We start from the raw sequence: 25019 nt of genomic DNA on the forward strand, positions 1-25019 counted from the left end.
ATCGTGGTATACATGCAACATATTCTTGTCGAGAACACTCATCGTGTAAGATCATTCCACATGCGTGAGAATGCTTTCCACCAGCCACGTACAGCAGACTGGTTTGTGACTGTTGACATTTTGCTGAAGGTGTCTTCACGAGTCAGGTCCGATGCATCGCCAGTCGGGAAGACAAGGTGCCCATCCATGCCGTTCATAACGGAAAGCGAAGACCCATGTAATTTGGGAGATGACTCGAGACTACTACAGACGCTGCGGCTATCACGCTCGCCATCTATCAGATGTCCAGCGGTGTAGATGCACCCACCATAGGAGAACCTGACCAGAGAATCTCCAGTCAGGCTGCCGATGATGTAAACTCCCGGTGCGACCTCGAGGTCCTCAATTGCTTTCGCACGGAGGGTTTGGCCGGTGACTGTTGCGTTCTCTTGATTGCCCTGCCCCAACACTTCACAGCGGAGCTCGGGATCAAGATAATCTAGCGTGCCTCGCCGGCCAGCAGCATACACGAGGCCACGCACGGGCCGAGAGAAAATAGTTCCATCTTGGCGGCGGAATGTAACCGTCGCCAAGTCGCCGTGAACTTCCACGGCTGTCACTTCAACATTAGGAAGGCCTTCATAGATGTCTTCCCAATTCCGGCTTTCAAGGAATGGCGTTGAAGTCGCGCGTCGGAACTTTGGCCGCTGGTCTTTACCTGCGGCTTCGGCTTCGGCTGTGAGGGCAGCTCGTTTCATTAGACGGTAGACACCAGCATACTCAGGATATGCTTGCTGGTGGCAGGCCCGGAGAGGCGATGGGCGGTCATTCGGAGACCATTTGTATATGTGCAGAATTCTTTGGTTAGGGGAGGCGGAGATGATGGCATCCGCAGCGGAGAAGCCAGATCCAATAACGAGTAGTGGAACGTCAGGCGAGGGTTTTGTCTCAAGTAATGGGCACAAAACCGGCTCCGGTGTCAAGATTTCGGAAAAGATACCACTTGCCAGGACTAGGCGCTTGCAGTGGAGGTTATGAGAACGCACGTAAAACCCTGTAGCGGTGCGGGAAATGCCCTTCAATTCTTCCCCACACCGAAACACATCATCGATATGCACAGCCTCTGGATAAGCGGAAAAATAGTCAGCGATCTCACGCCGCGTGGGCCTGGTATATGACGGTAGGTCCTTGCCCGTGGTCTTCTTATGATGGTCGGCAAAGGAGTACCCGGGCAAGGACAGCATTGCCGCATAACTCAGTGTCTGGATATCCCAGTTTGCCCCCCATGGATCCTCTGTCCATTGGCCTCCAGGCTTTAAGGGCTTTCCAAAAACAAGATGTGAAACAGCTTTCTCAGGCTGTGAGCGCCAATCAATATTTGAGATGCAGCCGGGCTCATCCACATCAACACTTGGCCGTACAAGTGTGTCGAGTAACACGTTCACGGGAAGGGCCTGAGTCGAGTATGATAGGCGTGAGGCACAGAAGTGTGCTGTAAGAGAGTTCACATCGGCATTCAAAATCTCTGGGGCGGCTTTTAACTTGGCGTGTAATAAATGATCGGGATGTGGAGGGTCGGATGAGTAGAAAGGGATGTGTCCATGAAGGATGTATGAAAGGATCATGGCAGACGGCCCATTGCCTGGTGAAATCGGTTCAATCAGTTGCCATTTCACAAGGACTTCAAATGGCGCGGGGTTGGGACGGCGGGGCTCAAGCAGAGCAAAAGTCCCAAATGGCCTTCATATGGGACATCAACCATGATAGACATACCGACGATGATAGTATCAACCTCCATTAATAACGATATGTATCAAATAAGTGGTGCAGCGTATGGCATACTGGTATAGGCATGTGACAGGAAGAAAAGGTCCAATCAGAGTAGGAGATCCTTGTCACACTGCCTTCTCACCAGAGGTTGATAGCAAGGCCATAGGGACTGTAACATTTGTCCAGGTAATTCAAGAGGAAATTGAATGTCCTCGACAAATGGGGGGAACTTCGTATTCGATCAATAATCAGACGCTGACAAACCTTGGTAAAGCGGAGTGGCCGCAAGTGGGGGGAGAAGAAGACCGGAAATGTCAAGAAATTCCCATTTTGCCGAATGAACATGAAGGAAACTGAACCCGAGGGGGGATTTGCCGGGGAATTGTGGCGTCCATCATTATAGCATCATATTTCTAGTTTGAGATGGACCATATTTGAATGCACAACATATTGTACATATTGTACATATTGAAAAATGTCCGATGTAGTTTAGATTGGAATATCCCCCCAGATCTATCAAGGCCCTAAGCCCTAACTTCCTAAAATGGATGAGGCTGCGACGCCCCGGGGAACATGGGCTTCAACGTCAGATAACTGGCGATATCATGATTTCTGTTTTTGATCCCGTTTTTATATAATTGCAATTGCGCTTGGCCTTGCAGCTCCCCCATAGGGAACGCGATCATGTATCACCTGGCCAAGTCGCTGTACTTAGCTGCCACGAGCAAAGAAGGTAACGACGTTCTTCGATCGCATGACCTTCCAAGGCTGACTATCTTGAACTATAGAGTATTCTGTTATCCTGCTTGGTTTAGACAACGCCGGCAAAACAACTCTTCTGTCCCAGATCAAGGCGCTGTACCAACCCCGTTCCGATGGCGCCCCGGCGCCAAACCCCGGAAAGACCGTCCCCACCGTCGGGCAGAATGTCGCAACAATATCTTTACCAGACATGAACTTGAAGATCTGGGATGTGGGAGGTCAGATATCGATGCGCGGTCTCTGGCAGAGCTACTACTCTAGCTGCCACGCGATCATTTTCGTTGTCGACAGTGCCGATGTTGGTCAGGATCCCGATATCACACGACTTGCTCGGCGCGCAAGCTCCGTCGCAGGACCAGCACGCAACGGCACACGAGGGAGCACAAGTGCAGAGGCCTTTTCAGAGCAAAGCGTTGGAATCAACGCAGCGAGCAGTGAGTTCGGCCGATTAGACGAGTGTCGCCAAGTCCTCGAGTCGGTCTTACAAAATGCCGACGTGGCTGGGGTTCCTATCCTGGTATTAGCAAATAAGCAGGACCGCGAGGACTGCGTGGAAGTGGTTCGCATCAAGGAAGGACTCGTCCGGAAGGTATTTGAAGGAGAAACAGGAGGCGGCGTCCGTGACAGCCGTGTGCTGCCGGTCAGTGCGCTGCTTGGGTCCGGTGTCCAGGCAGCTGTGGAGTGGGTACAAAGTCGTGTTAAGTGGAACAAAGAGGGTCGGCCTCCAGTCATGCGTTGATTCAAAGTTGAGGTGCTGCTGACCATTCTCGTACATGATGCCGAGCGCAGCATATCAAGGTGCATAATGGCGTTTGTTCATGATAATTACATTTTCTGTTAATATACCAATGGAGTCTATTCGATATCAAGTCTAGTCAACTATCAACCACCGGTCACCTCATTTAGGGTGAAACTATCATGGCTCTGGGCAGTTTATTCCATCGGGTAGACATTATATATTGGTATTATGTGTGAGAATATGTAAGAATGGGTTGTGCCGCATGAGAGGGTGAAGGGGGCGGTCAGATGAAGCCATGAGCTGTCCGAGACAAAGCAGGATAGGCGTAGAATCCAGAGCGGACTAGAGAGATATTCAGGCCAGTATGCCCTGTACCGAGGAGTGTTTCGCTTCATTGTGCTTTGCGTTTTTCCTTTTTTTTGGCTCAGCGAATACTTCCGGTGGTCTCACGAGATTTAGTCGCCGGTTGCTTCTTTGGCCAACTTCGTGCGATATCAATGTTGGCTCGGGGAAACCACATCTCAAGGAAAACGTAGATCAAGAAGTCAATCACGACACAAAGGCAGAACAGCTTGCCCGCCCAGACACCACAGCCGTAGTAGCGTTTCAACCGGTCAATTAGCGCAAAGCTGCGGACGCGATCTCCACTCGCTTCCCAGCCCTGGCCTGGATAGTAACCGTAGAATTCCTCTGGACTTATATCGCCAACAACGCCTGCATATACGCGCTCGGTGCGCGCGGCCACGTCCCGCCATGAATACATCATCTTCACTTGGTCATGAAATCGGTCCGTTCGCACTTTGTTCGAGCGCAAAGCTGCAATTGCCTTGCCGGTTGCTAGCACAATATCGTCCTCCTCCGGTTTGGCAAATGTTGTCATATGCTGGGGTAAAACCTCCGGAATGCCTCCAACACGGGTACAGACCACGTAAAGACCACAACTAGCAGCTTCAACAATGACTGTTCCAAATGCTTCCGTAAGACTGGGATGGAGATAAATGTCACCTCGCACCATCACATCTCGAACCTCCTCGTGTCTGACCGAACCTAGAAGCTCGACTTTATCCTGGAGCACGTTACGTTCCAGCATTTGCTCGAGGTCGATCGCTTTGGGCCCTGATCCTGCGATGATAAAGCGAGTGTTGGGATTGGAGGCAAGAATCCGCGGAATAGATGCAATGAGCAGATCAGTTCCCTTATTGTAAAAAAGACGGGAGATGACCACGATTGTGATCGGATCATCGGGCCCGATTTTTCTGGGGGACATTGGAGCATCGGCGGGGGAGCTCAGACCCTGATCAGGCGCACGAGTAGTTTGAGACAGAGGGCAGAAATTCTCCGCTACCACGGCGTTTGGAATGACCGAGACCATTAATGGATCCAACGAAGCCCGGAGTACTGTGTTTTCCTTGCTATAACTTGTCAGTTGAGTCGTGCGATACGACCGCAGGTGACCTACCAAGTATGGCTGACGCAAATCGCATGGTCAACATCACTCAGTGTAAACTTGAGCAATTTGTTGGTGAGAATTGATGCTGCGTCAGCGAATCCGAAGAGGGAATGATCTGTGAAGACAGTCCGTAGTCCCATGCTACGCGCATGGAGAATGGCCTCTGCACAAAAGCTACTCAAGCTGGCATGGCCATGGACTATCTCAATCTCCTCTCGGATGACGATATTGCGGAATATGGGAAAGAAAGAGAAGACGGTAGGGAATGTCGTCTCGCGGTAGACGACGAAGAATGGAACGTGGTAGATCTTCAATCCGTTGGTGAGGTAACGGACTCCAGTGCGTCCTTTATACGCGTGGGTAATAATAATGACTTTGTGTCCCCGATCAATGAGTTTCTGCGAAGTAATGAGAAATAGCGCAGGTGGAACGACTAGGTAAAGTGCTTACGGACGACAATTGGTATATATGACTCTCAACTCCGCCTAGATAAAAGTCAGCAATTGCATTAAACCATAGGAGAAATAATTAAACATACCTGACTGGGGAAAAAAGAAGTCACTGACCATTCTATAACCGCGTGGTTAGCAAGCAATCACAAGTAGATAGGCCAAATACTGACGCGATGTTATACGGCATCGTGGCTGTTGGTCTCGGGGCGAAAACTCCGAGGTGTCAGATTTGCTTGTGTCAAATTTCTTTCCATGGCGAACAGACCTGCTGCCCAAAACACCAGTCCATCCAAGCCAAATATAGGAGATAGGAGACCTGGAGATATCTGAGGAAGCTGTCCCGATAAGAAGGGCGGTACCTAGAGCGGTGATGCTTTTATGTCTTCTGCCGGCATAAAAGATTCAGAGAAAAGGAATTTGATCCACACGAGGCATCCAACGCCAACTCCGACATTGGCGGAATTAAATGAGAATGGTGGGCAAAAATTCGGGACTCGAGTCCTCTAAGATGGTTGATGTGACTCCCAAGACTACTCAGTCTCACAAACGCAAGAGAGATCCTCATGGCTCTCAGCCCACTGCGACTACTCCCACACCAACGAAGAAGCACAAGAAACGCGAGAGCTTGCCGATCAGAGAGGCCACAGATGATGGCAGCATTAAGAAGAGCAAGCACCTCAAGGATGCGCTTCAAGGATCGAATTCCCCGGAGACGTCCCGGAAAGAAAGTACTCTCTCGTCAGACCGCAGAAAAGCGGATGTTGCAGAGTCGCGCAGCAGCGTCAGCGAAACGGAAAGAAAATCAAAAAAGAGCAAGCGAAAGAGCGCTGGATCGGGCGACACATTGGATGATGCGGCTACATCTGTGATTGCAGGAGATAACGATGAAGAAGTTGAAGCACCGGAGGTCGAACAACGCAAATCGAAGAACAAGCATTCTGGGATTATGTCAAAGTTCGAGCGCACCAAATCAGTATCTAGTGCCAAGGCCAAAAAAGTTGAATCCGAAGCTGTTGAAGATGAGACACCTGCTGTCGAAGCTGTCTACGCACAGGGTCTTGAGCGGCTACCTCAGCCTGAAAACCCGCCCGAGGTAGAGCAAATCCCAACATATTCATCTCTACCCCCCTGGCTGGCCAATCCATTGCGCAAATCAGCTCAGGACACAAAGAAGTTTTCGGAGCTCGGAATAAAGCCAGATCTTCTCAAAATCCTTGAACAACAGAACTACAAAGAAGCCTTTGCTGTGCAGTCTACAGTCATTCCTCTCCTTTTGAAGGGAGAACAAAACCACCCCGGAGATCTTTGTATCTCTGCGGCGACTGGATCCGGAAAAACACTTTCCTATGTTCTTCCCCTTGTTACTGCTCTGCCACCGAGACCTGCCTCCAGACTTAGAGGATTGATTGTAGTTCCTACAAGAGAACTGGTGAAACAAGCTCGCGAATCCTGTGAGCTATGTGCTTCTGGATCCAGACTTCATATTGGAAGTGCAGTCGGTAATGTGGCTATCAAAGATGAGCAGAAACTCTTGATGCGCGTGGACCAGGTTTACAACCCGGCTATTCAACAACAACAGCGTGACGGATTTAAAGGAAATGACTGGATGAACTTGAGCCTGGAAGATTGTGTCAGCGAGGCAATTGACTCTAACGGGTCTCTTCCGGGTCATATCCAGCAATCTGAGCCTAATGTCGACATTCTTATCTGTACTCCTGGCCGTCTCGTTGACCACATTCGCTACACCAAGGGATTCACCCTCAAACATCTTGAATGGCTGGTGATTGATGAAGCGGATCGTCTTTTGAACGAAAGCTTCCAGGAGTGGGTTGATGTTGTTATGAACTCGCTGAACAGTCGACAGGCCCCCGAGACCTTTGGGCCTGGTGGAAAGCTGTTATCTGAACTTGGACTTCCAATTGACGCCAAACCTCCTCGAAAGGTGATTCTGAGTGCAACAATGACACGCGACATTTCCAAACTCAACTCCCTACGCCTTGCCAACCCCAAAATGGTTATCATCGGGTCTGAGGATGCTGCCGACGAAGAAGACCCATCTGCTATTCATCCCGATGCTCACTTTGCCCTACCCCCAACTCTGTCTGAGCACATCGTTCAAGTTGGCGACGGATCTCTCAAGCCGCTGTATCTGTTGCGTCTTCTTCTTTCTCACATTAAGATTAGTGGGGACCAAGCTCCGAGCACATCAGATTCATCCGACTCCGACAGCTCTAGTTCAGATGACACTAGCAGCGACGATGATACTAGCTCTGACGATGATACTAGCTCTGACGATGATACTAGCTCTGATGATGATACTAGCTCCGATGATGGTACTAGCTCTGATGAATCGTCTGATGATGACACTTCATCGTCTGACTCTGATTCGGAGTCTGATTCAGACTCGGACTCGGACTCGGATTCTTCGGACTCATCTGACTCGGAATCCGACGCTATGGAAGTGGTTCCCTCGCCCTCGCGAAAGACTGTTCTGATTTTCACCAAATCATCCGAGTCTGCCTCTCGACTTGCGCGTCTCATTTCGCTACTACATCCCGCGTTGGCTAAGCGCGTGGGAACTATCATTAAATCCAACAAATCCTCCGCATCTCGCAAGACATTGACGGCTTACCGACAAGGCCGCATTTCAGTGATCGTGGCTACCGATCGTGCCTCTCGTGGTCTTGACCTGGAATCCTTGACTCATGTCATCAACTACGATATCCCTACCAGCATCACTACCTATGTTCACCGAGTTGGACGTACTGCCCGTGCCGGCCGCGCAGGCTCTGCCTGGTCCCTGGTTGCTCATCGTGAGGGCCGCTGGTTTGCCAACGAGATCGCAGCTAGCGTGGACGGCCGGATCACCCGCACATCAAACATCGAACGTGTGCAAATCAAGGCCGACGCATTGGACTCACTCAAGCCCAAATATGCCAAGGCGTTGGACAAGCTTGAGCAAGAGGTCAAGCGTGGCTAGTCTGGTCTGATATGTGTTTGCGATTTATTGTACTTTATGAGTGGTTACGTGTTCTGCATTCATAGCGGTATTCTTGTATCATAATCTGTTCACAAGTTTTGCAGTCTCATGTTTTACGTACTCTTCTTAATTACAGGGAAGTTCATCTCCCAAAAGGCTATACAACATAGACGTACATCGGCAAAACTTCGGACATATTTTGCCCCATTACCCGGTCATGCGGGGTTTGGGCCTCTTATGAATTCAATATGCCCAGATATGCGTTCATCATTAATGTGAAGGCTCATTTCAGGCTAAACTTGCCGGGTACGGCCGGGCAAATCCGATCACTCTTCAGCGGATGGCTTGAATAGCTTGTTTTTTTGCCCAGGAGGTTAATTCTGACTTCAGATCTCAGACCTCTTTAGGTAGTACCTTTTATGAGTAGTGAGAGCGTTAATTCTAGTGATTTCTGAATCTACTGCAAGGTCGAAGCGAAGTTCGAGGAAAGCAAAACGGGGGATTTCTACCCTGGTATATCCATAGGCACCCATGCTGCACCTCCCCCTTTGACCCCCTTGAACAGCCACCAGAGACATGATCGACAGGCATCGGCAACCGGAACGAATTTCAGGCTAAATTCTAAATTACAAATGTCCCTTTCCTTCCAAGGTTGACTGAAATACCCGAAATCCCTAGGGATCGACTGTGAAAGTTCCAAATTAGGTCCAAATGTGTGGGGGTGTCTCTTCATACCCCAGACTATAAGTTGATTCCCGCATCATGGCCAAAGATGCATGAGTATTCGCTCTCAAAGACAGACTTCTACAATGCCTGTCGTTCCGCTACTCGCCTTGATCGCGGCCTTCGCGCCGACCGCGTTGTCTCAGGACAACACCACTTATGCGGACTATAATACTAAGTCACAGCCGGATCTTTACCCTGAAACAATGGCAAAGGTCGATTTCTCTTTTCCAGACTGCTCCAATGGCCCACTCAGCAAGACGATCGTCTGTGACACCACCGCAAAGCCCCACGATAGAGCCGCTGCCCTCATTTCCATGTTCACCTTGGAAGAGCTCGTGAACAGTTCTGGAAACGTCATTCCCGCAATTCCTCGGCTGGGGCTCCCACCATACCAAGTCTGGAGCGAAGCTCTACATGGCTTGGATCGAGCGAATCTTACCGAGTCCGGGGACTACAGCTGGGCTACATCGTTCCCATCTCCCATCCTCACCATGGCTGCCCTGAACCGCACCTTGATCAATCAAATCGGTGAGATCATATCAACTCAAGGCAGAGCATTCAACAATGGTGGTCGATTTGGGCTTGACGTGTATGCACCCAACATCAATTCCTTCCGCCACCCAGTTTGGGGCCGTGGACAGGAAACTCCAGGCGAGGATGTCCAACTCTGCTCGATTTACGGATTTGAATACATTACGGGCGTTCAAGGTGGCTTAGACCCAAAGGATCTGAAATTAGCTGCAACTGCTAAGCATTTCGCTGGCTATGACATCGAGAATTGGGCCAACCATTCAAGACTAGGAAATGATATGAAAATCAGCTCATACGATCTCGCTAGCTATTACACCCCCCAGTTTATCACAGCAGTGAGAGATGCCAGAGTTCATAGTGTGATGTCGTCATATAATGCAGTCAATGGTGTTCCCTCGTCGGCCAATTCTTTCTTGCTCCAGACTCTGCTTCGTGACACCTGGAACTTTGTCGAGGATGGCTATGTTTCTTCCGACTGCGACTCTGTCTACAATGTCTTCAACCCCCACTTGTATGCTTCTACTGCCTCACTCGCTGCGGCGAAAAGTATACAGGGAGGGACAGATATTGACTGCGGTGCGACATATCAACTCTACCTAAATGAGTCGCTCTCCCAGGGCGAAATTTCTCGCAGTGAAATCGAACGTGCTGTCACCCGTTTCTATTCTAACCTCGTCAGTCTGGGCTATTTTGATGGCAGCAATAGCAAATACCGGGACCTTGATTGGTCTGATGTTGTTGCCACCGATGCATGGAACATTTCATACGAGGCTGCCGTAGAAGGAATTGTCCTTCTCAAGAACGATGGCACTCTACCGCTGTCCAAGCACACCCGCAGCGTCGCATTGATTGGACCATGGGCAAATGTAACAACTACAATGCAAGGAAATTACTATGGCGCAGCGCCCTATCTTACCGGCCCACTCGCTGCCCTACAGGCATCCGACCTTGAGGTCAACTATGCTTTTGGTACCAATATCTCCTCGGAAACCACTGCTGGATTTGAGGCTGCTGTATCCGCTGCAAAGAAGTCTGATGTGATCATCTTCGCCGGTGGGATTGACAACACCATCGAGGCAGAGGGGGTAGATCGCGCAAATATTACCTGGCCTGGTAATCAGCTCCAGCTGATCGAACAGCTGAGTGATCTAGGCAAGCCATTGGTCGTTCTACAGATGGGCGGTGGCCAAGTGGACTCTTCATCGCTCAAGGCCAACAAAAATGTCAACTCTCTGGTTTGGGGTGGCTACCCCGGACAATCTGGTGGTCCTGCAATTCTAGACATTCTCACCGGAAAGCGTGCACCCGCTGGTCGTCTGACAGTCACTCAATATCCTGCTGAGTACGCTCTTCAATTCCCCGCTACAGACATGAGTTTGCGTCCCAAGGGTAGTAACCCTGGGCAGACCTACATGTGGTATACAGGCAAGCCAGTTTACGAATTTGGCCATGGGCTATTCTACACAACATTCGAGGCATCACTAGCCCACTCCAGCGAAACCAAGAGTCGTGATTCCTACGATATTGCCAAGCTTCTGTCACGCTCAAACGATGGATACAATGTGGTCGAACAAGTCCCGTTTATGAACTACACTGTTGAAGTTAAAAATACTGGTACTGTCACTTCTGACTATACCGCTATGGCCTTTGTCAACACAAAAGCCGGACCAAGCCCGCACCCCAACAAGTGGCTGGTTGGCTTTGATCGCCTCGGTGGACTTGATCCCCAAGCCGCTCAGACCATGACAATTCCCATTTCACTCGACAATGTGGCTCGCACTGATGAGAATGGTCACCGCATCGTGTATCCCGGCAAGTATGAACTTGCACTGAACAATGAGCGCTCGGCTGTGCTGTCGTTCACTTTGACCGGTGATGCGACCACTATTGCTACTTGGCCAAAGGAGGAGCAACTTGTTCTTCCTTCGTGAAAGGTGGCTTCCGTAAGTGTGTATTGTAGTCGAATATGATAGATATATGGATAGATACATGTCAATGTCTGGTGAATATTAACAACAAGAAAAGGACCAGTTACCACCTCCATTATTTCTAAGTACATTTCATGAGTGTCATCTTTATGCTATATCTTAAAGCAAACCATTATATCCTGTACAGAAAAAAGTTCAGACGTTTGAGTGCTGCCCATGGGTTCTGAGGATTGAGGCAACTTCCCGATGACCTCCCATCATGGCTGCTCGAAAAGGCGTTCTGTAAAAGCCAGCACGAATGGTGCTGTCAGCACCTCGATCAAGAAGCATTTGGACGATTTGACTATCTCCGATCGCGGCAGCTGCATGCAAGGCAGTGCCATGTAGTCTACCGCGACCATGAATGTCGGCGCCGTTGCCAAGTAACATTTTTACTATGTGACATTTCCCTTTTGTAACAGCAGCTATCAGAGCTGTTCCACGGTCATGTTCCGCATTTATGTTGGCGCCGCTGTCGAGGAGCATTTGCACTATATTCTGATTCCCGCTCATCGAAGCTGCGATCAGTGCGTTTCCATGTGATCCTGCTTGATGGTTGACATCAGCATGGTGGCTGAGCAAGGTTTGCACAATATCTTCCTGGCCCTGGAGTGCTGCTGATTGCAGAGCGGTGTCACTCCCGCTGCTCCCTAGAGAGTTGGGCTCAGCGCCCTTTTCAAGCAGGAAAGTTACTATTTTCCAGTGACCCGCCGAAGCGGCGGCTTCCAAAGGAGTGCCGTACAGCTCGCCCTCGACATTTATATTTGCCTTATTGTTGACGAGAATCTCCGCAGTTTTCAGCATGCCCCTGTCACACGCTGCGACGAGGGCACTTCCGTACCATTCACATAGGCCATCAACGTCGGCACCCCACTGAAGAAGAAGTTCGACGATGACTTCTTGGCCATGCTGGGCAGCCAATGAAAGCGGAATAGTACTGCTCTCTCCGGATTTGTTTGGGTCTGCTCCACGGGAAAGGAGGAGCTGGACGATATTCGAATGACCGTGGCAAATAGCAAATGTCAAAGCTGTCCATCCACCGTTACGACAGATGTCGACGGGGTACCCATGTTCAATCAAATAAACTACTGCTTCTTGAATCCCGATGCATGCCGCGACATGCAAACCATTTAATGTTCCTGAGAGAGGGTACTTTTGGCTCCAACCTTTTCGCATCGGGTCCTTAGTAGCCCTGAGCGCTTGTTGCGAAGCTTCAAGTTTTGGCTGGTCTTTCAAAAACTCCAGCACACCAGAGTGCAGATCTTTGATTGCCCTCGCATGTCTGTCAAAATGCAGTGCCGCATAAGAGTAGAATGGATGTGTTTCCAAACGCTCCTCGAAGGCTTCATCACTTTCACAGATACCGGATCCAAAAATGTCAAATGAAAGGTAAACGAGACACAGCCTGGCCAAGTCATTTTCCGCGGTGGGAAAAAGGAAATCTTTCTTCCGGTCGAGGTATTCTTGTGTCGTATAATGAACCAAACGTATTATTCCGCTTTCATTTTCGACGGTAACAAGACCGGCGCACACAGCGAGGATATCTTCAACTTCGGGTATGTTCTCCTCATCAATGCTAGATTCCCCTTCCTCTATTGCAAGCGCATGCTGGAGCTCTAATGAAGTGAGTGGCCTTGTTGCACACGCTAGCCAGGACAGTGTTTGCATGGCCAAGTCAGTCTGCTCTCCTAGTTGTCCTTGAATGCGACTCATCGCATCATCGTAAGCCTTGTCATATGTATAGTCATCCGATCCACTTGAAAGCCTTTCCAGAGCGGTTCGGGTAGATTTAGCTGACCTTCTACCGATCAATGACTCAAAATAAAGCTGCGCAAGAAGAAACCTGGGTTATATGAGCAATCTAAGTGTTGAGTGAAGAAGGAATCTCCTGGAGAGACTCACATTCCCTGAACGTGGTGTGAGATTACAGCCATAATCTCCTCTTGTAATGTAGGACTTCGGTTCACAAATCCCGGTAGTCGGAACATATTGCCATCAAGATATCGTCGAACATCGTCCTCGTGAGCCCGTATCTCCAATGTCTCGCCAGCTTTAAACAAATCATGTATCTCTGTGGGCCTTGATGTGGCGAAGACATTTGCTCTGGCACCGGCATGAACTTTCATGATCTCGCCCAACACTCTGGTACGACAAGTGGACTCGCACTCATCGAGGGCATCAATGACAATGAAGACTTTGGAATACATGGAAACGACTGATTGGAGGGCGTTCGATATTTTCTCGAATTTCGGATGCTTCGATTCGGTTTTATAGCGCTTGTAGATGTCTTTTACGACATCTGGGATGGTTGTTCTCTGCTGGCTCAACTGTTTCAACAGACTTGAAAGCAAGTCTTGGGCTTGTTGTTCATCTCGTCGGTTGAAGTTGCAATAAATGTAGGCTATACCAACATTCGGATTATCCCCAAAGCGCGTAGTCAAATCTTCCACAAGAATAGCAGAACATATGGTCTTTCCCGCGCCCGGAATACCTGGACAGAACAAGGTCGCCCCGCGTGTGTCAAGCCAATGTTTATATTCTTCCGAAGCGAGAAGCCATTGTCCAGTTCCTTCTTGCCGTCGATCTAGGAGATCTCTTTGCTGCAAAGTGTAATCAACGGCAGACAGCCATTCAAGAATGCAAGAGTTTTCATTGCTTTCTTGTCGCTGGTTGAGGTGCTCTAGTGTTTGCTTCGTCGCAGTCATCGTTTGACTATGGATGTTAGATGTTTGTCATGCTCAGGTATGCGAGGTGGCCCATAGAGGGGAAAAAAGGTATATGATACCTTGATATAGCACTCAAAAATGACTGGAGCAATGTCACATTAGATAATAAGCGATCTCGAAGCTCGCCTATGTCTTTCGGCTCCCAGGCCATCCTCTTCCATATACTTCTAGATTTCTTGTGGAAGGATGTACCACAATACTCAACCACTTTATATTTCCCGATGGCATCTTGAAGTTCCTTTAGCAGGGTCTCACAACTGTGACTGATTTCTTGTAGTTGTTCTCGTTGATGGTCATTGCAATCATAACCCGGTAGTTGAACATCAACGTCTTGGAGGATGATTGTCAGTCCCCTAACCCTATATGGACGATATATATTAGTTCCCGGCCAATGACCTGTGTTTCCAATGTGCACGTACTCTCTAGAGATACTATTGAACTGGCTTGGGGCACCAACAAAGTCCCTTCGGAGCTTATTAGCCAAAGTAATAACGGAAACGAAGTCCCCCAGGCTAAATCCGAAACTCATCGTGGTTATTATTCGAGTTTCGATGTAACACGCTGCCTGGGGGGAGTATATGAGAAATGTTGGGTTTCAAAAGACTTGCTATTTTTCTACAGCGAACCCCAAGTTCTGGACTACATCACGTCTGTTCGGTACATCCGTCTGCGGTTCAGGTTTCCAGATTGATTGGATATTAGGCATCCTCTTCAAGGCGCAGTCTTGCATTAGCGTGTGAGTTGTCTCTGTACTATGTACTTTTGTTTACGTATCGGAAGGGTCTTCTTGGCAAGGAAAAGGTCATTCAACAGAAATGCTGTATATTCATCTACCAATAGTAGCAGGTGACTAACTAACTAGTGGGTACGGAGTAGTTGATTGCATGCAGCGGCGCTTAAACACAATTCTTGTTTCGAGTATTTTTAGTTCCCCAAATGTGAGGTCTTTCACAGAAAATTTGACATGTCGGGGGAATAATAATGGAAATAATAACCATCATAATCATAATACAAGATCAAACTTTTGTTTCTTGATCTGATCTGGGGTGCCTGAATTTGTGTGTGACAAGAACAGTCGGCCGCTTATACGGTCTTCTCATCTTTTTCGAAGTCTTTCAGATGAGTATTCCTTTTGTCCTTCTTAGAATACTAGACAGATGTGCTGATATATATTAAGGTAGTGACAGGAAGAAAAAAGTGAAAGCGCCAAATGATATTCTTGCCTGCAGAATAAGGCAAATTCAGGCACCGATGATGACCTCAGAATGGAGTGATATCATTGGCCGTTCACTTCGATCGCCGATAACCGTCAGAGAGACCCCGCAGTCGGCGAAGCGCCGTTGTTTTTATTTTTTTGCGCGCTTCCATGCTAATAGAAATTAAATTTACTTTCATGTATTTCCAGGGACTATGAGCCAGAGCCCATCCAATGCTCAGCCCGTATCGGGTCCCGTCCCTAACAACTCGTTTGCTCCGTCATCATTGAGGGGACCTTTGGCTAGAGGTCGCCAAATCACCCGAAATCGCGCGAGTTACAGCTGTCATACATGTCGGCGTCGGAAGGTCAAATGTGACAAGGTAGATTAATCTGATTGCCACCAATACCGAGGCCCATGTTTCAAGCTAACATATATATCCTTCTAGACACATCCGATATGTGGAAACTGCGTGAAGAACAACACTGAGTGTATCTATGATGTATCATTCCGCAAAGATGACAATCAGCGCTATGTCTCCTCCCAGAATTTGCATGGCGTTAAACGAAGGAGAGAGACGCCCCGGACATTAGAGGAAAATGTCGACGAACTCCAGTCGATTTACGGACACTTGAGGCGGGCAGAGTCGACAGGTGAAAAGCCCGACCCAAGTGCCATTGAATCGCGACTCGACAAGCTTATGTCAATGATTGAACGCCTCGGGGGGAGCGACCAAGCCCTCGAGGACGTGGGAATACAGGCAACGGCCCTGGATGCGAAAGTGGAACCCGCCCAGTTAGATGGCCCACTGCCGAGCAATGGTCTGAACAGAAACAAAGCACAGTCAAGATCCACCAGCCCACGTCGCATTGCTGCTGAGTCGAACAACGATGAATTCCCGATCCCGTCCGGTCAGGCTACCGATCTTGTAGACCCGGTCGGCAGTCTAAACCTAGGCCATTTGAGCCTAGAGGATGGTGGAAGGTCAAGGTTGGTCATAATTGCTTAATTTTGAGGGACAACAATTCCTAACCATAACTAGATATGTCGGTACCACGTATTGGGCTTATATAGCGGGCGAAGTATGCTGTTCACTGGAATTTCCTGGTAGACAACTTTGACTAAATTGCATCTAGATCAATGAGCTTAATCAATTACTGAGAGACCAAAATAGCTCACATGATCAGGCTGCTCCCGAAAAGAATAATGATATAACGGATTCGCATGCCGATGGTCGACAGGCATGGAGAGAATCAGCTGGCAGTTCGACACCTTCAATCACGCCTAGGTCTTGTTCCTTTCAGCAATCTATAATCTTCCCTTCGGGTGACTCTCCCTCGGTCAATGAAAAGGTGGTGGAGCCAGAAATGCTTGATCACATTCCGACGAGACGGCAAAGCCATATTCTTTACAAAGGATTCATTTCCGGTGTACACGCCATCAGTCCAATCATCCACCCTCCGACTATCCTTAAGCTCTACAATTCCTTCTGGGATTGGTATGACTACAGCAGCTATTCTGGAGAGCCGTGTCCAAATCCATCATTTATCCCACTGTTGTACGCGATATGGTATGGTGGCTCAGTAACGATTTCTATGCGAGCAATCAAAGCAGAATTTAATATATCATCGCGGTCAGCCCTTTCGACAGTGTATACTGAAGAAACTACGAGATGGCTTACGAAGATTAAATTCCCGCGCAGCCCTTCGCTCCAGGGCCTTGCTGCCTATCTCATCGTACAGACAATTGTTACAAAAGAAGAAGAGCCTTTGGCGAGCAGTCTTTTTGTCAGTCTCGCGATGAGGGTTGCACAAACCATGGGCTTACATCGTGATCCAGCCAAGTTTGGTATAGAGCCATGTGAAGCTGAGTACCGGCGCCGGCTATGGTGGCATATCATGCATATGGACTGCGTCGTTGCTATGTCAAGCGGTCTGCCTCCCCTCCTCAGCGACGAGAACTATTGGGATGTATGCGAGACGAGCGAAATGAAAGATACAATGATAGGTTCTCCTGCCGCTGAGTCCTACATGAAACTGGTTGCTTCGCGAGAGCGGTTGCCCGATAATCCAGATGATCCCACTGTTTGCGGCGGCCCATCAATGGTCAACGTCTACTACCTCACCGCAAAAGGGAAATATACTATGGCTCGTGGGTACCTTTTTGGTTTCGAAATACATAGGCTAATTGTCACCAGGCGCTATCCGCCGAATATTGAAAATCCAGCTTGGAACAAAGCCCCTCACCAGGCAGGACATGGAGGAGCTCCGGTCCATACTCCTTGACTTGCAGCTGAAACTGAATTCCATCATCAATAGGATTCCAGAGGGGAGGGATGTTGATAATCTATCAACACCAAGCCGAGCATTTTCTATGTCAAAATCCCCCGATGACCGCTCTTCTGATACAGAGCTTCCAGGCGAAGGTTCCACTGGATGCCCAGAACAATATCATTCACCTGTTCTTGTTTGCTTCCATAAATGGGCGAAAATAATTCTTTCTTTGTATATTGACAAGGTTCGGTTCCTCGATATTTGCTGTTTTCGTACCCAACTGACCTTCCTCTAGGCCTTCTGCGTGGCCTACCAACCTTTTCTGAAGAACGCTCACAGCCGAATTTGGCCAGCGGCACGCCAGAGGTTTGCACATACCATCGGGAAATACGTCAATGTGCTAATATAGGTAGTGCACTTCGCCATTGCCATGGTTTTATGGAAAAGTTTATCGAACTTGCGACGGATCCAGATTTCCAGCCTTTTCATTGGAGCTGGCCTGGGTAAGTCTTTCTTCTAGTATGGTGGCCAATAATGGTATGGGAGCTGACCTTTCTTTCTAGTAATCATCAGCCAATGCATGCCACTATGTATGACTCTATAAGCAAGGTGACGGGAACCGCGCTAATGAGATACAGGATCATGCTTATCGACCTATATGAGCGACCTTACAGCCCTGAAGCATCCCGGTCCCGCGCGTTCATCGACAGCATACTCGCACTTTCTGGCCCAGATGGAGGTGTCGTGGGCGGCGAAGACGGTATATCAACACAGCGGCCATTGAAAGACGGTGGCCGTGAGGCATGGGATATGATCCGCCGCCTTCGCCAGAAAGCTTGGCAAAAGGCTGGCCTCAATCCGCAAATACTCTGGACCGAACAAGACCAGATACAGGCCGCGGTTGCTTCGACAGTTGACCCTCACGCGGATTGTGACTCCCCTCCTTCAGGTCCCTCTCGGCCAGGGTCTCCAGCTCCAGGATCGGCCGGTCATACCGCAGCGCACGCCCCCCAACCCAGCGATGTTTACAAAACATTATACAAGATCACCCGCTCACATACATTCTCGAACCCTGCTACCCCGGATGCTACCAACAGTCCCTTACGATACCAATACCAACCCCAGAGTAAACACTTACCCCCTATCTCACATTCCCGGCGCCATTCTAACCCCGTCGGTAATGTCATATCTCCCCGCATTGGCGCCCCATCGCCCAATACGGACCGCTTGTTTGCTGCATCTCCGCCGACGCAAGCTACTGCCTCCCTCGCCCCCGCTCCGCATTTGCAGGATTCAGATCATGATATTGCTGCTTCAGGTGGCATATCCTTCGTGGATCCTGCGTCTCCTAAAATTGTACCCATGAGAGTTCCCACGCCGCCATCGATGGTTGACCCCAACCTCAACTTCGACTGGGACCAGTGGGATGCTGTGTTTGGGCAACATCTTCCTGTCGCAGATGATCTGATGGAATTGGATCCTGTTGCGGGTCTTGACTTCACCCATCTTGGGGCTTCCTCGACATTCAATGGCAATAGCCCGAATGGCACTAACATCATCGACATGCCTAATTCAGATGTGAATGGTCTTCCACTTCCAGGCTCCTCTCCAGAAGGAAGTTTTCCGTCCTGGAATGGGAACAATGGAGGTGATTGGCCGTGATATTCTCAGTATCCATTATGTGCTTAAGGTAGAGCCTTAGAAGATTTATCAGCGATAAAAATTCAAATATATATCCATCTAATGATTGCTATCGCCTTACTCATTCTATGACGGGACTGTTGTTTTAGGGTTTCGGGATACCCATTCTTATTTTAGTCAAAGACGCAACACTGTTAGTGTCAAGGACGGAATTGTTCAATGACAGTGAAGACGGACTACATAGTACAAGCCAAGATGAAGGACATGACAGATGATTTCATGAAGCGTAACTCTTGAGGATCCGATGGATCGGTAACTCGGGATACAAAAATGCGAGAGGGTTATTAGAACAGACAGGCCCAGGGAAGGGGAATAAGTAGCCGCTGCGTCTGAGCTGTAACTCGCAATTCTTCCAAGACGTATTTGTTCGTGTAGGGTGCGTACATTTTTACTCTATCGCCTTCTTAGAGAGAAGAGTTGCTTAGACCTTGACCTCCTTGAGACCGTCAGCCCAGACGGTAGCGTAAGGGGTGACACCATCCTCGCGGAAGTCAATCAGGACGTGCCTAGGAACAGTCAGTTTAAGATTTCAAGGGTTAAGTCGTGATATGGTGACATACATAGCATCACCGTCCATGGACTGGCCCATGAGAACATCGTAGTTATCCCAGTTGGCAATGATCTTCTTCATGGCACCAGCGGCCTTGGTCTTCCACTCCTTCTCGGCCTTCTCGGGATCCTCAGCCTGAGCGAACTGGGGCTGGGCATTCTTGTGGAGTTTCTTAAGGTAAGCTGTATTAAATAACAGTCAGTGGTTTGCGCGGACAAAATGAAGATCAATGGGCGAGCATACACTTGATATGGGTCTTGTAGCTCTCCTTGCTGGGCTTGGCGCCGTCCTCAACCTTGAGCCAGACAAGACGGAACTGGTCCTCGATATCGTGGACCATGGTGGCCTCACCCTCGCCACCCTCGTCGTCACCACCCTCCTCAGCGGAGGGGTTGGCACCCTCGAGCTGGAAGTCCTCGTTGGCACGCTTCAGGTACTTGCGGCAGTCACACTCCCAAAGGATATCGAATTCCTTGTTGGGGACAAGCTTAAAGGTATCGGCGACGATCTCGTCGCCGGAAACGATGTCCTAGTTAGTGTCAGTTGAGATTCTCGAAAGAGGATAAAATCCAAGGATCTGTAAACATACAGTGTAGATAATCATTTTGGAGGAATAATTGGGATTATAGGCAAGGGTGTAAGAAAGTAAGGTGGCACGGGAAGGGGAAGGAAGAAAAACACTTTCAAGGTGGGGGGAGATTTTTCTTTCAAAAAAAAAAAAAAAAAAAATAGAGCGGGGGATTGTGTTTGTTCGGTTTGTACCCAACGAGTATCAGGGAGTCTGGGCCACCGCCACTGGCTCTGCGTTAGCGCAGTATTTAGTACTTCAAGGTACTTCAGGATAGAAAATCCATTGACAGTGCAATTCGGCAAATATATATATGTACAAAAAACTTTTGAATATTATTATAGAGAGGAAAAGCGACTAAAGCAATTAATAAGATCAATGCATGTTCGTTGTTACTGTTATAACAAATTTGGTTCCCTCCAGTGCTGCCCTAAGTCGAAGTATAAACTGAGTCAGCATCAACCTATGTAATACCATATAATACTGTATTTTATCACTTTTCCCAGTGATTTTACACAAAATTACTGTCCACCCAGGTATTACCATGGTTTTTCTTGGCTCCGGCTCGCGCCACCCGAATCCGGGCGTCTCCTGATCTGATCTGATCGTTTATCTTTTATCTTTCGAGCATTCCTATTCTTTCCTTCATCATTATCTGATTCCTTTGTTCTTTATTTTTTTGTTTGTACCGGCCAGCGCCGAGAGGTCTTTGGCTGATCGGAATCCTGCATCGCGCCTACCCGTCAACATCCGGACTTAGGCGTGGGCAGTTGCGAGCACACTCTCTTTCCTTTACCTGACATCTGACCTTGCTTTCAATATCCAAGATATTCCGAGATCCCTTTGATCTTTGCTCCCGCATTATCTGTGCTAAAAAAATTCAACACATCGCCATCCTTCCATCATGGCTACGAATGCATCCGTCGCGTTCGACCTTCCTCCCCTACCATCCTACACTTTGACCAAGCGAGAGCATTTGCTTGCTCCGCTTCCCGACAATATCCTCACCCTTATATTGCCTGTCGTCGCTTACTGGGGCTTGTCGATGATCTATCATTACCTTGATGTCAATGATTACTTCGTCGAATACCGGCTCCACACCCCCGCAGAGGTCCTGAAACGAAACAAAGTGACCCGTTGGGAAGTTGTGCGGGATGTTGTCTTACAACAGGTAATTCAAACCGTAGCTGGTTTTGCTTTCGTGTACTTCGATGCCGAGGAAACTGTTGGCAGGGAGCAATATGATGTGGCCGTGTGGGCGCAGCGATTGCGGATCGCCCAAAAGGCTATCCCGTCCTTATTAGCTCTTATCGGGGTTGACGCTATTAATCTCGGAAAATCTGTGTCTCAAAACGGTTATACCATGTTGGCAGGAGCTCTGGCTGGTGGATCATACCCCAGTGTGACCCAGTCCGTGATCCTCGATAATGGAGTCGAGACTGTGGCTCCCGCTTTCACGAGCTGGGAACTTGCAGTGGCCAGTTTCATATATTGGTACTTTGTGCCGACCTTCCAGTTCATACTGGCGATTTCCATTGTGGATACTTGGCAGTACTTCCTGCACCGTGCTATGCATATGAACCGCTGGCTCTATGGTATGACATTTTGAAATTGATCGATGGTTCCATATTAACTAGCTATCAGTGACTTTCCACTCCCGCCACCACCGTCTTTATGTTCCTTATGCTTTTGGCGCCCTCTACAACCACCCAGTTGAGGGATTCCTACTCGATACAGCCGGCACTGGTGTTGGATTCTTGATCTCCGGCATGACCACCCGCCAGGCCATGTGGTTCTTCACAATGTCGACGATCAAAACCGTCGACGATCACTGTGGTTATGCTTTCCCCTGGGATCCGCTGCAGCATTTCACTTCTAATAACGCGGCCTATCACGACATTCATCACCAAAGCTGGGGTATCAAGACAAACTTCTCCCAGCCCTTTTTCATCTTCTGGGACCGCCTGCTTGGCACGCAGTGGACTGGTGAGGTCAAGCTGCGCTACGAGCGAGCTCGGGAGAATGCCCAGAGGCAGGTGGATCAGGATGCTGCCCAGGCGCCTGATATGACGCCGGTTGTGGCTCAGACCGAGGAACGCGAACCCGAGCGGGTAGTGGTATCACCTGAGGGACCTGCGACCCGCACTCGGCTGCGCCGAAAGACTGTTGATAGTCTCAAGGGCCCGAGTCATGGAGTTCCTGGGAGTGTTCTCCACAACTAAAGCCGCGATGAAATGAAGCCTGAGCATGTGTTGATTTTTTTATGCATCCCCCAACCCCGTCCCTGGAGCTGCTGGCCGTCTCCGCCAGACTGTGGGGCTTTCCATCATTTTTTTATTTTCTTTTTGTATATGGGATCAATGGCCCGATGTATTAATACTTCAGAATGGGGCAGTCAATGCTTTGTACATGGTTCGCTCTATGACCTACTGTCAATAATGTCTATTATTTGCCATTTATATTTCCTCTGGGTATTCGGTATTAAACTGTTGAATACATTTGCAAATATCATGAATTAATCTCAACGCCCGACACTGGCCAGATATTGGCGTACAATATCAAAAGCAAAATAGTATCTGAAAGTCTCATCGCGGAACAAAAAGACCAAGAACAAAGCGCGCAGACGAGATGCGAAAACAAATGAAATTTGCTAGGAAAAGAGGTCAAATCATATTCGACTGTTCACACATCAGATTCCAGGTAGTTCTTGCTGTCGAGCCACCTTCCGACCTTCTCCGGTCATCTTCATCACTCCACTCACTGTCAGTGGAATAGATCGACGGGGAACGACACCCTGATGGGACCCCGCCACTCCCATGCACAGAGCAGTGTTGGGTGGTTGAGGGATTTGTTCCTAGACCCTTGTACATCTCAAGCAATTCGTCGATTTCCTCCAAGGCTCCCGAGAAAGTGCTTGTGCTGGGTGATGGGGGTTTTCCAGGAGGTCTAGAAACAGTGCTTGTGCTCCCCGCTTCCACGCTTATTCCTAAGCCTTGATATTCGTCGTCGGCGAAATCCATGAATCTAGTGACGCGATTTAGGGTCGGGTCCGAGCATCGATCGCGCTTCATGTGGTACGATGTTCTCAAGGCTTTCCTGGAAGGGCTTGACCTCGGACGATACATGCTGCGCCCTTCTGTGTCAGTGTCAGTATGTTGAGACGACGAAGATTCGGGGACATACCTTTCTGCGGGGTGGAGTACTGTGATTTTTGGCGGTGGCTGGGTATACTTCTTCCTGGGATTATACTCACTTGCCGGTCTACGGCCACTTGCACTCTTTCCATTCCGGTCACTTTTGTGTCTTTGCCGTGATGTTCTCGAATCAGCATGTGCTGGGTCTTTGGACCAGGCCTTGCTGCAGGCCTTGCGGGTATCCTTCAGGATGAATGCAAACTGACTAGACGTGCCATATAGCTCGTCCACATCATCAGGAAATAGGTCAATGCAGGTATCGACGAACTTCATCAGTCTTCGTGGGGCATGATTCAAACGAGTCTGCGTGCGAGCGAGCAGGGCAATTCGAAGATTGCGCAATGCATTCTTGTCACTCGCAACCCGAGCCACCATACATCCCTGACAGCAGCTAGTCTCATAGTGCCATGCTTCTGAGACAACCTGGTCTATTGGGTCAGGCTTCTCCCACATGCCCCGTATGGCCTGTAGTTTCTCCAGGATCAATATATCAAGAGGCTTCAGCAAGTGGGGGTATGCTTCAAACTTGCGAAGGTGGTGACCGACCTCCCTCTGGATAAGTTTAAACACATCGGTCATGAGAGCCGCGTTCAGATCCTGGTGGACATCGCATAAATTCTTGTTCGTTCTTGACCAGCGATCATGCCGCATATTCTTTGGTAACTCGTGGATCATACGCTTTACAAGCTCACCAACGTGCCTTGCTCTTGTGTTGTCTATGTGTAGGATCACTGTTAGCTTTTTAAGTTCGTCCCTTCTCAGGTCAGTGACCAACCGGGTGTCTCTTTGTCCTGAGAAAAGGGATCTATGGCTACCGATTGTGTCTCGTGTTTTCTCGAACCACCCTCCATCTTTTCCCATTGTTTTGGTTATCGCGTTAAAGGACTGGGTTGGGGCCCTTAGACTTCAGATGGTATTGGTTGTCCCAGAAGAAAGTAGTATGGGGCTTGGAGGTTAGTTTCAAGTTGTACTTGTTTGGAATTGGATGTAGTCACTAGATGGTTTTCATTCATATCACAGATTGTGTGCACAGAGCCGAGCCTTGCTGCGCTGAGCAAAGGGCTTGGGGTTAGTCGTGATACTCAGATTGAGAGGAATATTCCGTCTTCACTAGGATGTTTATATTCCCAATGAAATGGACTGTTTTCGGTGTGCTTTTATCGCAATGTATACTCCACTAAATAATTGGATTTCAAAGAGAACAAAGCTGTTCTTGTGGTGTCCAATTGGTGTTTACTTTTGTGTTCAAAGAAAATGATTCTATTCATAGGGTTACGATACATTCACACAATGAATTGTGCTATTAAAGAACTTATCAGTGGCCTTTGTTCATTTTGTCTCAGTTAATATATTAGACTTGTCCTGTCTCATCCTCTTATGCTCTCGTCTCTTTTCTTTCTTCGTTTTCTGTACCAATCTCTATCTGTCTTTCTACTCCAGAAATTCACTTGTACC

The 25019-nt window shown here is 48.7% G+C and overlaps 10 protein-coding genes across 10 annotated transcripts; 5 read left to right on the forward strand and 5 right to left on the reverse strand.

Moving 5' to 3' along the window:
- Positions 1-38: 38 nt before the first annotated feature.
- PGRI_030660 (uncharacterized protein) lies at positions 39-1777 on the reverse strand (the record flags this gene model as incomplete). The annotated part of the gene is made up of 2 exons (XM_040790779.1): positions 39-1621; positions 1753-1777. 2 exons carry the CDS (start codon positions 1775-1777, stop codon positions 39-41), a joined length of 1608 nt encoding a protein of 535 aa, XP_040647732.1.
- Positions 1778-2433: 656 nt separating this feature from the next.
- On the forward strand, positions 2434-3250 carry PGRI_030670 (ADP-ribosylation factor family protein; the record flags this gene model as incomplete). The annotated part of the gene is made up of 2 exons (XM_040790780.1): positions 2434-2482; positions 2538-3250. 2 exons carry the CDS (start codon positions 2434-2436, stop codon positions 3248-3250), a joined length of 762 nt encoding a protein of 253 aa, XP_040647733.1.
- Positions 3251-3674: 424 nt separating this feature from the next.
- PGRI_030680 (phosphatidylinositol N-acetylglucosaminyltransferase subunit A/GPI3) lies at positions 3675-5339 on the reverse strand (the record flags this gene model as incomplete). The annotated part of the gene is made up of 5 exons (XM_040790781.1): positions 3675-4662; positions 4710-5098; positions 5151-5185; positions 5239-5270; positions 5323-5339. 5 exons carry the CDS (start codon positions 5337-5339, stop codon positions 3675-3677), a joined length of 1461 nt encoding a protein of 486 aa, XP_040647734.1.
- Positions 5340-5660: 321 nt separating this feature from the next.
- PGRI_030690 (putative ATP-dependent RNA helicase DBP6) lies at positions 5661-8132 on the forward strand (the record flags this gene model as incomplete). The annotated part of the gene is made up of 1 exon (XM_040790782.1): positions 5661-8132. One exon carries the CDS (start codon positions 5661-5663, stop codon positions 8130-8132), a length of 2472 nt encoding a protein of 823 aa, XP_040647735.1.
- Positions 8133-8941: 809 nt separating this feature from the next.
- xlnD (beta-xylosidase XylA) lies at positions 8942-11320 on the forward strand (the record flags this gene model as incomplete). The annotated part of the gene is made up of 1 exon (XM_040790783.1): positions 8942-11320. The coding sequence occupies one exon, from the start codon at positions 8942-8944 to the stop codon at positions 11318-11320; it is 2379 nt and encodes a 792-aa protein (XP_040647736.1).
- A 192-nt stretch (positions 11321-11512) lies between these two features.
- Positions 11513-14061, reverse strand: PGRI_030710 (uncharacterized protein; the record flags this gene model as incomplete). Its single annotated transcript, XM_040790784.1, has 2 exons — positions 11513-13199; positions 13259-14061. 2 exons carry the CDS (start codon positions 14059-14061, stop codon positions 11513-11515), a joined length of 2490 nt encoding a protein of 829 aa, XP_040647737.1.
- Positions 14062-15984: 1923 nt separating this feature from the next.
- On the forward strand, positions 15985-19213 carry PGRI_030720 (putative C6 transcription factor; the record flags this gene model as incomplete). The annotated part of the gene is made up of 7 exons (XM_040790785.1): positions 15985-16268; positions 16321-16360; positions 16415-17429; positions 17476-17795; positions 17847-17917; positions 17965-18054; positions 18190-19213. 7 exons carry the CDS (start codon positions 15985-15987, stop codon positions 19211-19213), a joined length of 2844 nt encoding a protein of 947 aa, XP_040647738.1.
- A 460-nt stretch (positions 19214-19673) lies between these two features.
- Positions 19674-20406, reverse strand: PGRI_030730 (translationally-controlled tumor protein; the record flags this gene model as incomplete). Its single annotated transcript, XM_040790786.1, has 4 exons — positions 19674-19758; positions 19813-19984; positions 20046-20331; positions 20392-20406. The coding sequence occupies 4 exons, from the start codon at positions 20404-20406 to the stop codon at positions 19674-19676; spliced, it is 558 nt and encodes a 185-aa protein (XP_040647739.1).
- An 868-nt stretch (positions 20407-21274) lies between these two features.
- On the forward strand, positions 21275-22592 carry sur2 (sphingosine hydroxylase; the record flags this gene model as incomplete). The annotated part of the gene is made up of 2 exons (XM_040790787.1): positions 21275-21965; positions 22015-22592. 2 exons carry the CDS (start codon positions 21275-21277, stop codon positions 22590-22592), a joined length of 1269 nt encoding a protein of 422 aa, XP_040647740.1.
- Positions 22593-23033: 441 nt separating this feature from the next.
- PGRI_030750 (uncharacterized protein) lies at positions 23034-24425 on the reverse strand (the record flags this gene model as incomplete). Its single annotated transcript, XM_040790788.1, has 1 exon — positions 23034-24425. One exon carries the CDS (start codon positions 24423-24425, stop codon positions 23034-23036), a length of 1392 nt encoding a protein of 463 aa, XP_040647741.1.
- Positions 24426-25019: the final 594 nt, after the last annotated feature.

Source organism: Penicillium griseofulvum, assembly GCF_001561935.1.
Source record: "Penicillium griseofulvum strain PG3 chromosome Unknown contig_80, whole genome shotgun sequence".
Classification (NCBI taxonomy): Eukaryota; Fungi; Ascomycota; class Eurotiomycetes; order Eurotiales; family Aspergillaceae; genus Penicillium; species Penicillium griseofulvum.